Source organism: Oreochromis aureus, linkage group 3 (genome assembly GCF_013358895.1).
Source record: "Oreochromis aureus strain Israel breed Guangdong linkage group 3, ZZ_aureus, whole genome shotgun sequence".
Lineage (NCBI taxonomy): Eukaryota > Metazoa > Chordata > Actinopteri > Cichliformes > Cichlidae > Oreochromis > Oreochromis aureus.
The window spans coordinates 46,743,554-46,758,959 of NC_052944.1; the positions used below are offsets into that span (position 1 = coordinate 46,743,554).

The 15,406-nt window shown below is 41.1% G+C and overlaps 1 protein-coding gene across 1 annotated transcript in view; it reads right to left on the minus strand.

The window, feature by feature from the left end:
- LOC120433835 (protein NLRC3-like) overlaps positions 1-8,358 on the minus strand; it is a gene marked incomplete at its 5' end in the record, with an annotated part of 43,910 nt that extends 35,552 nt beyond the window's left edge. The window contains 2 exons of the mRNA XM_039600783.1: positions 6,105-6,379; positions 6,862-8,358. Coding sequence (XP_039456717.1) covers positions 6,105-6,379; positions 6,862-8,358 — 1,772 coding nt within the window. The remainder of the gene's footprint in view (positions 1-6,104; positions 6,380-6,861) is intronic.
- Between the last annotated feature and the right edge of the window lie 7,048 nt (positions 8,359-15,406).

Here is a 15,406-nt window from a genome sequence, read left to right on the forward strand (position 1 = left end):
TATTCCAGAGTTTAGGTGCGGCGATTGCAAAAGCTCAATCCCCTCTCATCTTTCGTCGGGGCCTTTGTTGCACTAAGAGCAGTTGGTTAGAGGATCTGAGTGCTCTCTTGGGGCTATACATGTCAAGGAGGTCTGTTAGGTAACTGGGCGCCAAGTTATTTACAATTTTAAAAGTATACAAAAGGATTTTAAAAACGATACGGTATTTAACAGGGAGCCAGGGTATATTGGCTAGAACAGGGGTGATGTGATCATGCCTTCTGGTGCCAGTTAAGAGTCATGCTGCAGCATTTTGAACTAATTGCAAACACTGGAGGAGAGAGAGTTGGAGTCCCATGTACAGAGAGTTGCAATAGTCCAGTCTAGAAGTAATGAAGGCATGGATAAGCTTTTCAAGGTCTTTATGTGGAATATAGGGCTTTGCCTTGGAGATTTGGCGTAGCTGGTAAAAACTCGTTTTCACAACTGAGGACACTTGCTTGTCTAATTTGAGAGAGCTGTCCAGAACCACTCCAAGATTAACATCCCGACTCAACAACTCCCTTAAAGAAGGAGTTGTTGAGTCAGGATGTTCTAGATTTCCAATCCAATCCAATTTTATTTACAAAGCACTTTAAAATACCCAGCACAGGACCAAAGTGCTGTACAGAAAATAAGTTAAAAACAATAGAATAACAGAAAACAGCAAAAATAAATAAATAAAACACATAATTCATAAAATTAAAACAGCCATATATTAAAAGAAAAACAAGATAAAACAGCATCGAATTAACTAAAAACAACTCAAATAAAAATAAAAATAAAAACCAACATCTCACGTGGTGTCAAAGGCCAGGGTAAAGAGGTAGGTTTTCAAGAGTGACTTAAAAACGGGTAAAGAAGTGGCCTGTCTAATCTCTAAAGGAAGCTCGTTCCACAGTTTTGGAGCTGCTACAGCAAAAGCACGATCTCCTCTAAGTTTACGCCCAGTCCTCGGTACATTCAGGAGCAGCTGATCAGCTGACCTGAGAGAAGGGGTGGGTGTATAAGGCTGTAGCAGCTCAGAGAGATAAGATGGGGCGAGGTCATGGAGGGCTTTAAAAGCAAATAAAATAATTTTAAAATGAATCCTAAAAGAAATGGGCAGCCAGTGAAGTGAAGCTAAAACAGGGAAAATGTGCTCAAACTTTCAAGTGCCAGTTAAAAGACAAGCTGCAGCATTTTGCACCCTCTGTAGATGAGTAATATATGATGCGCTGACCCCAATATAAAGTACATTACAGTAATCCAGCCGAGTGCTAACAAAGGCGTGGATCACTGTCTCAAAGTACTGCCGTGAAAGAATTGGCTTTATTTTTGCCAGCTGCCTGAGCTGAAAGAAGCTAGATTTTACCACTGCCTTAATTTGGTTATTAAACTTCAGATCACAGTCCACTTTGGCCCCCAGGTTTGTGACAGTTGGCTTAACATACTGGGCCAGGGAATCTAAATACACATTGGGGGTCTCAGTGGGGCTACCAAAAACCATCACCTCTGTCTTTTTATCATTGAATTTTAAAAAGTTAACAGACATCCAAGCCTTAATGCCATCGAGACACTGAAGTAATGGCTGTGTGAGGCATCTGCCTTTTTTCTTTAGAGGGACATAGGTCTGACAGTCATCAGCATAAAAGTGGAAAGCAATGCCGTGCTTTCTCAGTACAGAACCAAGAGGAAGCAGATATAAAGAGAAAAGGAGGGGGCCTAGAACTGAGCCAAGAGACGAGAGGAGTGGAGGATGACACATGGTCACCGAGACTGACACAGAAAGTTCGCCCCGCCAAGTAGGACCTGAACCACTCCAGTGCCATGCCCCTAAGGCCCACCCAGTGCTCCAAATGAGAGAATAAAATGGCATGATCCACGGTATCAAATGCAGCTGTCAAATCTAAAAGCACAAGAACAACACAGTCCCCAGCATCAGTAGCTAAAAATATGTCATTAAAAACTTTTAAAAGGGCTGATTCAGTGCTATGAAAGGGTTTAAAACCAGATTGGAAAACTTCAAAACACATTTTGCTTTTCCAGGAAGGCCATTATTTGGCTCTAAACTACCTTTTCAGGAATTTTGGAAAGAAAAGGTAGTTTGGAGATAGGCCTGTAATTTGCAAGAACCGTAGGATCAAGAGCAGGTTTTTTAATCAGGGGTTGGACTACAGCATGTTTAAAATCTTTAGGGACAACACCTGACATCAGACTATGGTTTACCAGCTCAAGAACCAAAGGTCCAACTGTAGGTAATACCTCTTTTAAAAGTCGAGGAGGGACAGCATGATTTGGAGACCCTGCAGGCTTAAAACGACCAATAGTCTCCTTTAAAAAGGACAGAGTCCCAGGCTCAAACCTGTCAAAGACAGCAGAGCAGGAAGCAAAGACTGAGAGGTCATGAGCACAAGGAGAGATTTGAGCCCTTGTGGAGGAGACCTTATCAATAAAAAAAGTGTAAATAATTTTCACGGGCCTCAGATGAGTGCTCGATACAGTCAGTATATGGTGCACTAAGAACAGAGTTAATAGTTTTAAATAAAACACGCAGGTTGTGACAGTTTGACAGAATAATTTCAGATAAGTGTTTTCTTTTGGCATCTTTTACAGTTCTTTGATAATGACGCCAACAGTCCTTCAACATCTGGAATGACACTTGTAGTTTGTCCTTTTTCCACTTGCACTCAGCTCGACGGCAGTCAAGCTGACAAGTGACAGCTCGGGTCATGTCGGGTCAGCTCGGGTCATGTCATTCAGCCAGGGCTCAGATTTAGTTTTAGGCAGTCTGGTTTTTAATGGAGCAACAGTGTCCAAAGCAGACCGACAGGTGGAATAAAACCATGAGCTCAGTTCCTCAGTCTGGCTGCATAAAAAATCCGGGATCTTACAGAGTGTGAGTGTGTTGCTGGGTCTGAAATGCACTGGGATGTCGTGCTTGGAGAAAACTCTCCTGAGTTTCTCTGATAAACCGACTACATAGGGGATGGCAGTGTTGTTGCGTCTGTCTTTCTTATCCTCCCTCGCTGGTGTCTGATCTTCTTTTCTGTGCATCTTTGGTGACTTTATAAACGCCCAATTAGGATACCCGCATGTTTTAATTGCTTCCTTTACATGTGTGTGTTCCTTCTTTTTCCCTTCAGGCTTAGAGGGAACATGTTCTGCCTGGTGGTGTAGGGTCCTAATTACTCCAAGTTTGTGTTCCAGAGGGTGATGGGAGTCAAAGAGGAGGTACTGGTCCGTGTGTGTGGGCTTCCGGTAAACTTCAATGTTGAGGTTGCCATTCTCTTCAATGTGCACAGCGCAGTCCAGGAAACGCAAACACCTATCCTTTGTGTCTTCGCTGGTGAACTTGATGTTCTTATCCACAGAGTTAATGTGTGCAGTGAAGGATTCCACTTCTTGTGTCTTGATTTTGACCCAGGTGTCGTCTACATATCTGTACCAGTGGCTGGGTACTCTTCCTTTAAAAAAGCCAAGAGCCTTTCTTTCCACTTCTTCCATGTATAGGTTGGCTACAATAGGTGACACAGGGGAGCCCATGGCGCAGCCATGTTTTTGTCTGTAGAAGCCTTCGTTGTATTTGAAATATGTAGTGGTAAGGCAGAGGTCTAACAGTGTGCAAATCTGATCGAGTGTGAAGTTGGTCCTGTCTTCCAAGGAGCTGTCTTCTTGTAGTCGTTTTCTGAAAGTCTCCACTGCCTCCATGGTGGGTATGCAAGTGAAGAGAGAGACTACATCAAAGAACACCATGGTTTCATCTGGATCCAGGGTAAATTTCTGGACCTTGTCAGTGAAGTCAGTGGAGTTCTTGATGTGATGTGGGGTGTTCCCCACAAGTGGTGCTAAGATGGTAGTCCTTTTCAAGGTCTTGAAGGCAAGCGATAACTTTCTTTTTGTAGCTGCTTGTGGGGTCTCGCTTTAAGGCTTCGTAGGTATTGTTGTCACTGAGGAGAGTAGTGATCTTTGTGTGGTAATCTGTAGTGTTTAGGACCACGGTGCACCTTCCCTTATCAGCTGGTAATATAGTGATGTTGCGGTCTTTGCTCAGGGAAGCGACAGCCTTCTTTTCTTGTATTGTGAGGTTAGATAGAGGGACTTTGGCACTGGAGAGGGTGGCTGAGACTTTCATCATTATTTGCTCTGCTTCTGTTTGTGATAATTTATTAATCCATATGGCGGTTTCTGTGGCTGTGATGAGGTCCACTATGGGCAACTGTTGTGGAGAAATGGCAAAATTGAGTCCTTTGGCTAATACTTTCTTTTCAGGTTCAGTGAGATTCCGGTCTGAAAAGTTCTTCACCCATTTTTCCTGACTGTCCTCAGTTGTGTGTTCTCCTCTGAGTTGTGTAGGTTCATTACTAAATTTGGCTCAATGCTTACATACATGTGTAAAAAGGAAAATGTACGAGCTGTGAAAACTGTTTCTGATAGAATGAAGAGTAGACTGATATATTAAATATTCCTTTATTGGGTGAGAAAATCAGAGCATGTCATAACTGCTTTAAGTCATACAAAATGGATATCAGAGCCTTAAACAGGCTGACTTCTGCTAAATGGGTCAAACTGGGCAGAAAGTATACAAACACATAACATCCTTATAGAATATGATGTAACACTATAGATCAACTTACCTCAGAATATATAAAGCATATAAACAATTACAGCAATATGATTCAACAAACACAGCAGTGCTACTAATCCAAAATACTCAAAGCTTCATAGAACTGAAACAAACATTTATTTTTAGCTCCATTCTGCTGCTGATACATACTTTAGGTTTCTGAATATTAAACTTGTTGCTGCCTTTCATAGTGTGTAACTTGAAGGCCCTGAGTACTTTCTCCCACACTGAAAACACTGGAATGATAACATTATTTGAACATTACCTAATAAGACTGATTCAGGACAGACAATAAGTTATTTTAAACTTTTCTAGCAGTCCTTCACAAACAGGGAACAGTCTGTCTATTCTCTCCATCTGTCACCTGCTGCTGGCTCTTCCTCCTCCTCCTCTTCCTCACACACTGCTGAGTTTGTCCTGGTGGATCATCAGGGGTGCAAAGCCTCACAGATGATGTGCAGCAGTGGGTCCCTCAGTCTGTCCTCACTCTGGACACTTGCAGTCGTCACACATGGAAATCAAATGTGTGATAAGCTGCAGGATTCAAACACAAGTGTAACTTATAAATACATGTTCATACTTTTATTCCACAATCAGAGAGAAAGAAACAGAGAGAGAGTGCAGGACAGACAGACAGGTGACAGTCTCAGGTGTATACACTGCTACAAAACAGCACAAGAGAAGGAGGATTTAGTGTTTGTGTTATTACGAGTGCTAAACAAGAAGAGTTCCCAGATGGTCCAGTGGACACATGTGTGACTCCTGTGATTAAAGCATCTTTCTTTCAGCTTAACGAGTGAACCGTCAGCTCGTTCAAACACACGTTAAAGTCCGTTTGGCTCGACACCACCGAACAGAGGCAGCAATATAACATAGCTAACATTAACAGTGCAGTGAATCCTGCTTGTGCCATGATATTCAGGACTGCAAACCGAGCAGCATCACTGACTTTCAGCTTGTTGTGTTTGTGGATATATGACTGACTTTAATTATCCATTAAATCATCACATCTCTGTAAGATTAAGGTCGACTATATATATATTTAAAAGTAGAGGCTTTCAAACCAAGTTAACGCTGAAAGTACAAACATCACTAATGTCACATAACTTTGCCGACATGTGGCCAACGGTAATGTTTTAATGTTCTTCGTTCTTAAACATTCGCACATAAATAAGTGACATGATATTCAGTACTTACTTTTGACAGTTCACTCTTCGGCCGCTCCCTTCTGCCGTATTTTGCGGCAAAATTATCCACACCCACCGCCGCGCTATGAATTGTGGGATATATGGGACCACGAAGCGTGCACTGGACCACGCTTGATATTTGGGGAAATCGACGGCGCATTTGGAGTATGCATTTGAAGTACACTTCGAATTGGGACAGCCGTCGTCGCGTGGCGGTGACGTAATCGCACTTAAAATGCGTACTTCAAGCGTGCAGACCCTGAATTGGGACACAGCCACAGTCATGGGTGTACAGGGTGTAGAGGATGGGTCTGAGGACACAAAACTGTGGGACCCCAGTGTTTGTGATAATGCTGACTGAAGTCCTGTTGCCAATCCTGGGTTGAAGGTTGAAGATGGAAGCGAGAACATCAGCCAGCTTGCTGGCACATGCTTTAAGGGCCCATCCCAGAATGTTGTCTGGTCCTGCTGCCTTGCGGGGGTTGATCTTCCTCAGGGTTTTGTGTACTTGGTCTACTGAGACCGCTGGCGGAGGGGAAGATTGGTTGATCTGGGGTTTCTGGAAGGTCTGGGGGGAATATAATTGAATCTGCCAGGAGCTGCAGGTCCTGGGAAACTCTACTGGTGAGGCTGATTGTAACATATAGAAGTGAGCTCATCTTCAGCTAAGCAGTGCACCGATGCAGCGCAATAAGACCAGAGGAAAAATGAGGTAGAACTAATGATAACTTATGATTTTATGTTATGTGTTTTTTATTGCCTGTTTCTATTGTAAAGCACTTTGTGGTTTTTAACCTGTGAAAGGTGCTGTACAAAAAAAGTTTACTTACAGGATGATTCTGGATATGACTTTGATAAAAGTTGTCACCCAGAAATGTTTTACACACTGACATTTTCTGTTGCTATCAAACATTAAATAAAATGTCCTTTAGAGATGATGATCATTTAATTAAATATATTTAAGATTTTAAGAGGCCATCACACATTACACTGTTTCTGTTATGAAAAGAAGCCTGATCACATATTTACTTACAGAGCTTTGTTGGAGGCTTTGACCACTGGCAGAAGCCTCAGAAGAGCCTCCTCTGAAGCAGAGTATTTCTTCAACTCAAACACATCCAGAACTTTTTCTGACGACAGTAAAATGAAGACCAGAGCTGACCACTGAGCGGGAGACAGTTTTAAACTGGAGATGTATCCTGATCTCATGTACAGTTGAATCTCCTCCACTAGAGAACGATCATTCAGTTCGTTCAGACAGTGAAACAGATTGATGCTTTTCTCTGCAGACAGATTCTCACTGAGTTTCTCCTTGATGTACTCAAGTGTTTCCCGATTGGTCTGTGAGCTACTTCCTGTCTGTGTCAGCAGACCTCGTAGGAGAGTCTGATTGGTCTGCAATGAAAGACCCAGGAGGAACCGGAGGAATAAGTCCAGGTGTCCATTTGGACTCTGTAAGGCTTTGTCCACAGTACTCTGGTAGAAGTGTTTCTCTGCAGATTCTCTTGTGTCAGAGTTCTGCAAGGTTGTTTGTTGTTCTTCCAGCAGATTGAGTCCAGAGTTGATGAAGGTCAAGAGGAAATGAAGAGCAGCCAGAAACTCCTGAACACTCAGATGGATGAAGCAGAACACCTTGTCCTGGTACAGTCCTCTCTCCTCTTTAAAGATCTGTGTGAACACTCCTGAGTACACTGAGGCTGCTCTGATATCTATGCCACACTCTGTCAGGTCTGATTCATAGAAGATCAGGTTTCCTTTCTGCAGCTGATCAAAAGCCAGTTTTCCCAGAGCCTCCATCATCTTCCTGCTCTCTGGACTCCAGTGTGGATCTGTCTCAGCTCCTCCATCATATTTGACCTTCTTCACTTTGGCCTGAACCACGAGGAAGTGGATGTACATCTCAGTCAGGGTCTTGGGCAGCTGTCCTCCCTCTCTGGTTTCCAGCACATCCTCCAGAACTGTAGCAGTGATCCAGCAGAAGACTGGGATGTGGCACATGATGTGGAGACTTCGTGATGTCTTGATGTGGGAGATGATCTTGCTGGCCTGCTCCTCATCTCTGAATCTCTTTTTGAAGTACTCTTCCTTCTGTGGGTTAGTGAACCCTCTGATCTCTGTCACCATGCCAGCACAGTCAGGAGGGATCTGATTGGCTGCTGCAGGTCGTGTGGTTATCCAGAGGTGAGCAGAGGGAAGCAGTTTCCCCCTCATGAGGTTTATCAGCAACACATCCACTGAGGTGGACTTTCTAGGGTCAGTTTGGATTGTAGTTTTGTGGAAGTCCAGAGGAAGTCGACACTCATCCAGTCCATCAAAGATGAACACAACCTGGAAGTCTTCAAAGCTGCAGATTCCTGCTTCTTTGGTTTCAGTAAAGAAGTGATGAACAAGTTCCACCAAGCTGAACTTTTCCTCTTTCAGCACATTCAGCTCTCTGAAAGTGAATGGAAATATGAACTGGATGTCCTGGTTGGCTTTGTCTTCAGCCCAGTCCAGACTGTATTTCTGTGTTAAGACTGTTTTCCCAATGCCAGCCACTCCCTTTGTCAGCACTGTTCTGATTGGTTCATCTCTTCCAGGTGAGGCTTTAAAGATGTCTTCTTGTCTGATTGTTGTTTCTGGTCTGTCTGGTTTCCTGGATGCTGTTTCAATCTGTCTGACCTCATGTTCATCATTGACCTTTGCAGTCCCTCCCTCTGTGATGTAGAGCTCTGTGTAGATCTGATTCAGGAGGGTTGGGCTTCCTGCTTTAGCGATCCCCTCAAACACACACTGGAACTTCTTCTTCAGTGCAGATTTAAGGTTATGCTGACATTTTTGAAAAGCCTCTGAATTTGAAACATGAGATAAAGTGATTGGTCTTATTCACTCATTTGCCTCTTGATAACGTTTGCTTAAATCTCATTAGATACTTGGATCATTTTCGTCTTAATTCAAATTTGGCTTCTTGACCAATTTACAGTTTTATTAATCGATTCTAATTACAACGTTCTTTACAAAGTTTGGACACATCTAAAATTTTAGATATGTCAAATACTTTCATTTTTTTTAAATGGCTTCCAAAATTGACTTCCTGCACAGCTTTTCCCCAAAATGAAATGAGGCATTGTTTGAACAATAATACCTCAAAAACTATTAAAGATAAAAGTTCTTTCTTAACATAAAAAAGACTGAGGATCTGTGAGTACTGGCTAGTCAAAATAAATAAATAAATTAATTAATTAATAATAATAATAACAATAATAATAATACATTTTAAAAAATGAAAGAATAAATACAATGAAAAAAGCAGCGTATGTATGTATGTAAATGTATTCATGTTTGAATACATTTTTGAAAAATCCTAAAAATTAAACTAAATTTTTAATCTGTTTTATTTCTATAGTGCCAAATCACAACAACAGTCACCTCAAGCTGCTTTTTATTGTAAGGTTAAAGCTGTACACGAATACAAAGAAAACACAAAAAGGACTTCCTATGAGCAAAGGACTTGTTGACAGTATTGTGATCCTTTTAGTTTGTAAAATGAAGGCAAATCATATCACTCTTGATCATCTACTGATAACACCACAGTTTCCCCTTCACCTCAGGTTAAGAGCTTTGTTGTGATGTTACAAAGTTCACTATTCTACAAATCTCACATCAGTGATCTCACACATTCTTCCTATTTCCATCTACATCCATCTTTCCGCAACATAAACAGATTAAGTCCTTCTCTTTCCACCCAGTCTACGTCTATGTGTCGTTACCTCCTGCATTGACTATTGTAATTCTCTCTTGCATGGTCTCCCCCAAAAATCCCTCCATAAGCTTCAACTGGTTCAAAACTCTGCTGCTCGCATTATCACCAGAACCTACCAGTACATCACCCCTGTTTTTCAGGAACTTCACTGGCTCCCTGTGAAATGCTGAATAGTGTACAAGCTTCTTTTGTTCATCTTCAAGGTCCTTCATAACCTTGCTCCTCCTTACCTTTCTGACCTGTTAAGCACTACCTCTTCTGCCCGCTCACTTCAATCTTCTTCTTCTGTCCAGCTTGCTGTGCCTTTATCTGCCTCAGTGCCGTGGGAAGCAGAGCTTTCAGTCGCTTTGCTCCCAGGCTCTACCCCCCAGATAGAGAGTTACCCCTCAATTTAAATCTCAACTCAAAACCTGTCTGTTCAACTCTGCATATTCACTGTGAACCTATTGTGTATTTTATCTTGTTTTTTCTTTTGTTTTTTGTTTTTTTTGGGGGTGGGGGGGTGGGGGTGGGGGTATTGTTCTTCGTTTTGTCATTGTTCTACTGTGTATTATTTTTTATTGTTAAATGTCATTGGGTGTCTTGAAAGACTCGTTTAAATAGAATTATTTACTATTAAATTTATTATACTCAGTACCTCATAATGACAATCTGAAAACAGAATTTTAACTCAGACTTTTCTGAAACTGGGTCTTTATTTATCTATTCCCTAAAAAAAACAAGAATTCATTTATTGACTTTAGTCATACTGCAGAGCTGAGACTACAGATATACCACATGGAAACAACCGGAGCTCTGACTGGTCAGCTCAGTCTTCACATGTTTCTGCCTTATCGACATCTCTACAAACAAACAAATGGATTTTTACCTTCTGATGAAAGTGATGAAGCTTCCTGGACTGAGGAATTTCCTGTTGGAGGACAGTGCACCTTGAATTGTGAACTGGTCTTTTTAAAAATGAAAACCTGCATGGCTGCAGGATTATTTAAATATAGAATTTGTACTCAAAGATTATTTGACAAGAAAAGACAAATTAAAAAGTCAAACTTAAACACATTTTGTAAAATAAACTGTCTCAATGTTGTGTCTGCATACTGTACTAACTGTACGGTATTCTAAGGAGCTTGGACAGAAAAGCATGTGGACGTTTCACTTCTCATCCGAGAACCTTCTTCAGTTCTAGGGTCAAATGGTGGAGAGTGGAAAGTCCCAGATTTAAGCCCTGTGGGAGTATCCCCCCCAAGAGGGACAATGGACCCCCTAATGATCCTCTACCTAATCACACAAGCCAAGGTGTGAAAACAGGTGCAGGTCATAATCAGCCAAGGTTTCGGGTGAGCTCATTGTGAAACCTAACCCCACCCTATCATGTGATTTCCTGAGGTCAGATGGCCCAGGATGTGAGTGTGCGTTAAGGCGTCTGGGAAGGGATCTCAAAACTTGATTATAGATGGCAGAAAGCTGGTGCTGTAAACCACCGCCTCTGTTCAAAGATGGTCGTTCACAATGGACATAAATGGCTTCTTTCACTCCTCTTTCAAACCATCTGTCTTCTCTGTCCAAAATGTGAACATTGGCATCCTCGAAAGAGTGACCTTTGTCCTTTAGATGCAGATGAACAGCTGAGTCTTGTCCCCTCGAGGTGGCTCTTCTATGTTGTGCCATGCATTTATGAAGTGGCTGTTTGGTTTCTCCAATGAAGAGGTCTGGGCGTTCCTTGCTACACTGTACAGCATACACTACATTGTTAAGTTTGTGTTTAGGAGTTTTGTCTTTGGGATGAACCAGTTTTTGTCTGAGTATGTTGCTAGGTCTGAAGTAAACTGGGATGTTGTGCCTTTCCCAGACACCTTAACGGCCACTCACATCCTGGGCCATTTGACCTCAGGAAATCACATGACAGGGTGGGGCTAGTTTTCACAATGAGCTCACCTGAAACCTTGGCTGATTATGACCTGCACCCGTTTTCACACCTTGGCTCGTGTGATTAGGTAGAGGATCATTAGGGGGTCCATTGTCCCTCTTGTGGGGGACACTACCACAGGGCTTAAATCTGGGACTCTCCACCATTTGACCTTAGAACTGAAGAAGCTTCTTGGATGAGAGGTGAAATGTCTTCAAGCAACCTAAAGAGGTCCAGATGCTTTCCTTTCCAAGCTCCTTAGACTATGATGACCTGGATGACTGAGAACCTTCACAGACAACTGTATGGTATGCATTTCTTTTTCCCTCTGACTGACCTTCATTCATCTTCTCTAAAATTGACCTCGCCACCTCCATCACATTGTCTGAATATGTCTGCACCATCACTTCTACTGTTTTTAGTCTGTCTGCGTTCTCCAGCTGGCACTTATAGATTTTGGGGAAATCGCCTCCAGGTTCATAGTGCAGGTAAAAGTGGAAAAGCTTCAGCTCCTCCTCTGCCAAATTCTTCAACATTTCCAGTAGCTGCACCGGTAAGGCCTTCTCCATCTCTGATCTGTAAGACATGAGAACATGTGAACATCACAGTCTCATCACATCTACTTTTTATTTTTTAGGATATTTCACAGCACATTACATGTTTTATCTGGATTATTTAGGATTTACTTAGGACTGACTTTCCTGGATGGATTCTTCTGTGATGGGAAGAAGAATAATTCCATAAACCAATGGACAAGAACAGTGTATTTGGAATCAAACCCACATTCTAACTACTGCTGTGGGAATGCAGCAGCCGCTAACCTTTGTTTGTTTTTATACCTCAAGGGATATTTAGGACCAGTGGTGCAGTTAGCACTGTTGCCTCATAGTAAGCAGGTACTCAGTTCAATTCCACCACCTGGCTGGGGGTGTGGAGTTCACCCCGTGTTTGCATGGGTTCTCTGGGTACTCTGGTTTCCTCCTACAGCCCAAAGACCTGCAGTTAGTGGGGTTAGGTCAACTCGTAATTCTAAATTGCCTATAGGTATGAATGGTTGTCTTAAATGTCACCCCCAGTAAATTTTGTAGTGGTTTATTTCTAATGATAGACATTAAATATTCCAATATGTTATTTTGGGCAGAAAAAGATGAATAAGTTATTTCACTTTATAAATAAATTATACTAGTGCATTGTTTTTTGTTTTAAGTAGGATAGTCTGTATCTGTGAAATTGTTGCTCAATAAACTGCCAATTACATCATGTTTGCTTTAACATTGTTTTTCTTTGAAAACTTGTAACATTCACTTGGTCAATGTGAATGTTTTCTGATTTATGTTCCTCACAGAAAATGAGCCAAGGCCATTGAATCTCAGTTTGAAAAAAATAATTATTTTTATAATTTTTCTTAAGCTAAAAACTGAAAACAAGGGTTAAGTTTAGCTTTTAACTCAATAAATGAGGTCACTGAGAATTTCATCCAGAGAGCAAAAGTTGTTTCAGTAATTCAGAAAAAAACTGGTGACTCCTGCTGCTACATCTAAAAAACAAAGGTCACTCTTTTGAGGATGCCAATGTTCACATTTTGGACAGAGAAGACAGATGATTTACAAGAGCGTTTATTTATTCAGCATTATATTTAATCCTTATTATCTGCTCCTCTCACCTCTGTTTACCTCTGAAAAAAAGAACATTTAGCCAACAGTTTTTTAATTTTGGTGAAATTATGAACAGGCATCAGTGCGGTCACCTATACTGTCCAGGAACACCAGTTAATTTGAAATCTCTTTTTCTCTCTAAAACAAAGTGATGGCAGACTGAGTCAAAGAAAGAAACCATATTTAAACACCAAATATTCACCGGCTTTACTTCCTGATCCAGGATTCAAAGAGGATCAGCAGAGTTAGAGTGTTGGATAAATAACATCTCACTTCGTCTTGATGCATGCTCAATCATCCAGGTAAGTAAATCTCCAAAAGTTGATTCTGTTCATCTGGATGTAGTCTTTTCAGTGGAGAAATGTTTCATCACTCATCCAAGTGACTTCTTCAGTCTCAGCTGACTGCAGGTTTCCCCAACCTTATAAACAGTTCATTTGCATAATTACTGAAACCAGCAAAACTGAAGGAACAATTGGTTGGAAGGTCAGTTCCTTCATCATAATTATGCAAATTCTCATGACCATTGATCAACAATGCCAGGAGGATTGCCAGGATTTATACATTGGGGAAACCTGCAGTCAGCTGACACTGAAGAAGTCAGTTGGATGAATGGCGAAACATTTCTCCCACTGAAAACGCTATGTCCAAATGAACAGAATCAACTTTTGGAGAGCATCTCAGTTCATTCAAACAGCTGCAGTCAGAGAAACAGATGCACAGACAGAAGAACGTCATGTGACTGAAGAAGAGTTCAGGTTTGTTCTTCAAACTCTGTACTGACACAGAAGACAGCAGCATCGAGTGATGCTTTCAATGACCATATTCCTGTTAAACACAGCTACAGTTTTAATAGGATGATTTACTAAAATTAATTTGAAGACCTTCTTAGTCATTGCTACTGTTACCTGCTTGCTACTTTGTGTTTTTTTGTTTGCGCTAACTTGGAGAACCAAAACAGGCTGTGTTAGTCTAACTTTACCATCAGTTCATACAGGAGAATGTAAAATGAATCCTTAGTTTTTCAGCCCTGGAACAACATCAAATACCAGGACAGGTAACTTCATCACCACACCTGCCACACTGAAATAAATCCTAGAGGGACTTTTTTAAGCTTTAACCTCTTAGAGCTTCAGTCCATAAAACTAATATTTTGGTATCTAAGGTCCTATAAGCTAATTCAGATGTCCACAGTCTCAAATTGATGAATAAAAACAAAACTCGTCTTATTTCAGACCAGTGTGATTTACCTGCACAGGAAACTCTATGGATAAAACATATTTGATACAATAGTTAACAGTACTTACAGTTTAGAGACGTGTTGCATCCACTTCAGTTCTTTCTGTGTGAGATTAGCCAGTATTTTTTTTTTTTTTAAAGGACTGGTTGTCTGTTCGATAATGTGTGTCTGTGTCAGATGACAAGAAATGAGAAACAGTGATGACCTGACTTGAGAGTGGATCAATCCCATAGACTTCCTATGTGGGTATAAACAGTTAGAGAAATGTTCCTCTTCAGAGTTTGAGGAAGCTTTCTTTCTTCCTCTGTGTTGTAGGAAGTAACAGCTGAACCTCTTTTATTTGGGCCCTAAACATGTTGGACAGGAAACCAGACAAAGCAGATCACCTTCCTGTTTTTTCCTCTCGTTTTTCTTTTTTAAACAAAGTTTAATTATAATTTAGATTAATATGAATGCGTGATGGGATTACAACTGTATTCAACAACTAGAACAATGAACAACAAGGCTGGTGAAAATTTAAAAAAGACAATAAACAAAATAAATGGACAGATCTGGACTGTAAATTAGCTAGAATGTCAATATTTATTTTTAGGTTTTGCTCATTTTTTTTCCCAACAGACTTATATCGAGCAAATGAAAGTATATCTGCCTCTGTTAGAAGAGGAAGCAGCTTAATCAAATTTGTGAACTTCCTCTATTCACAGTCATATGACTGTTAGTGGTTTAGTCTTTGCTTCATTCTTTACATCTGGTCCCAGGTTTGGAGTTACTTTGTTAGAAGGAGGGTAAGGAGCTTGGAAAGAAAAGCGTCTGGACTTCTTTGAGTTGCTTGAAGACGTTTCACCTCTCATCCGAGAAGCTTCTTCAGTTCTAATGGTCAATTGGTGGGGAGTTCTGGGACTCCCTGGAGAACTTTTCCTGAAGATCCTTAAAGAGCTGACAGAAAGCTGCCTCAGAGAGTTCACCCTGTGCTGCAGAATAAAGCTTTGTGTCTTATATTCTGTATTCACATGTATGTCTGCACTCATTTCACACTTTCATACCAAATGGAAAGA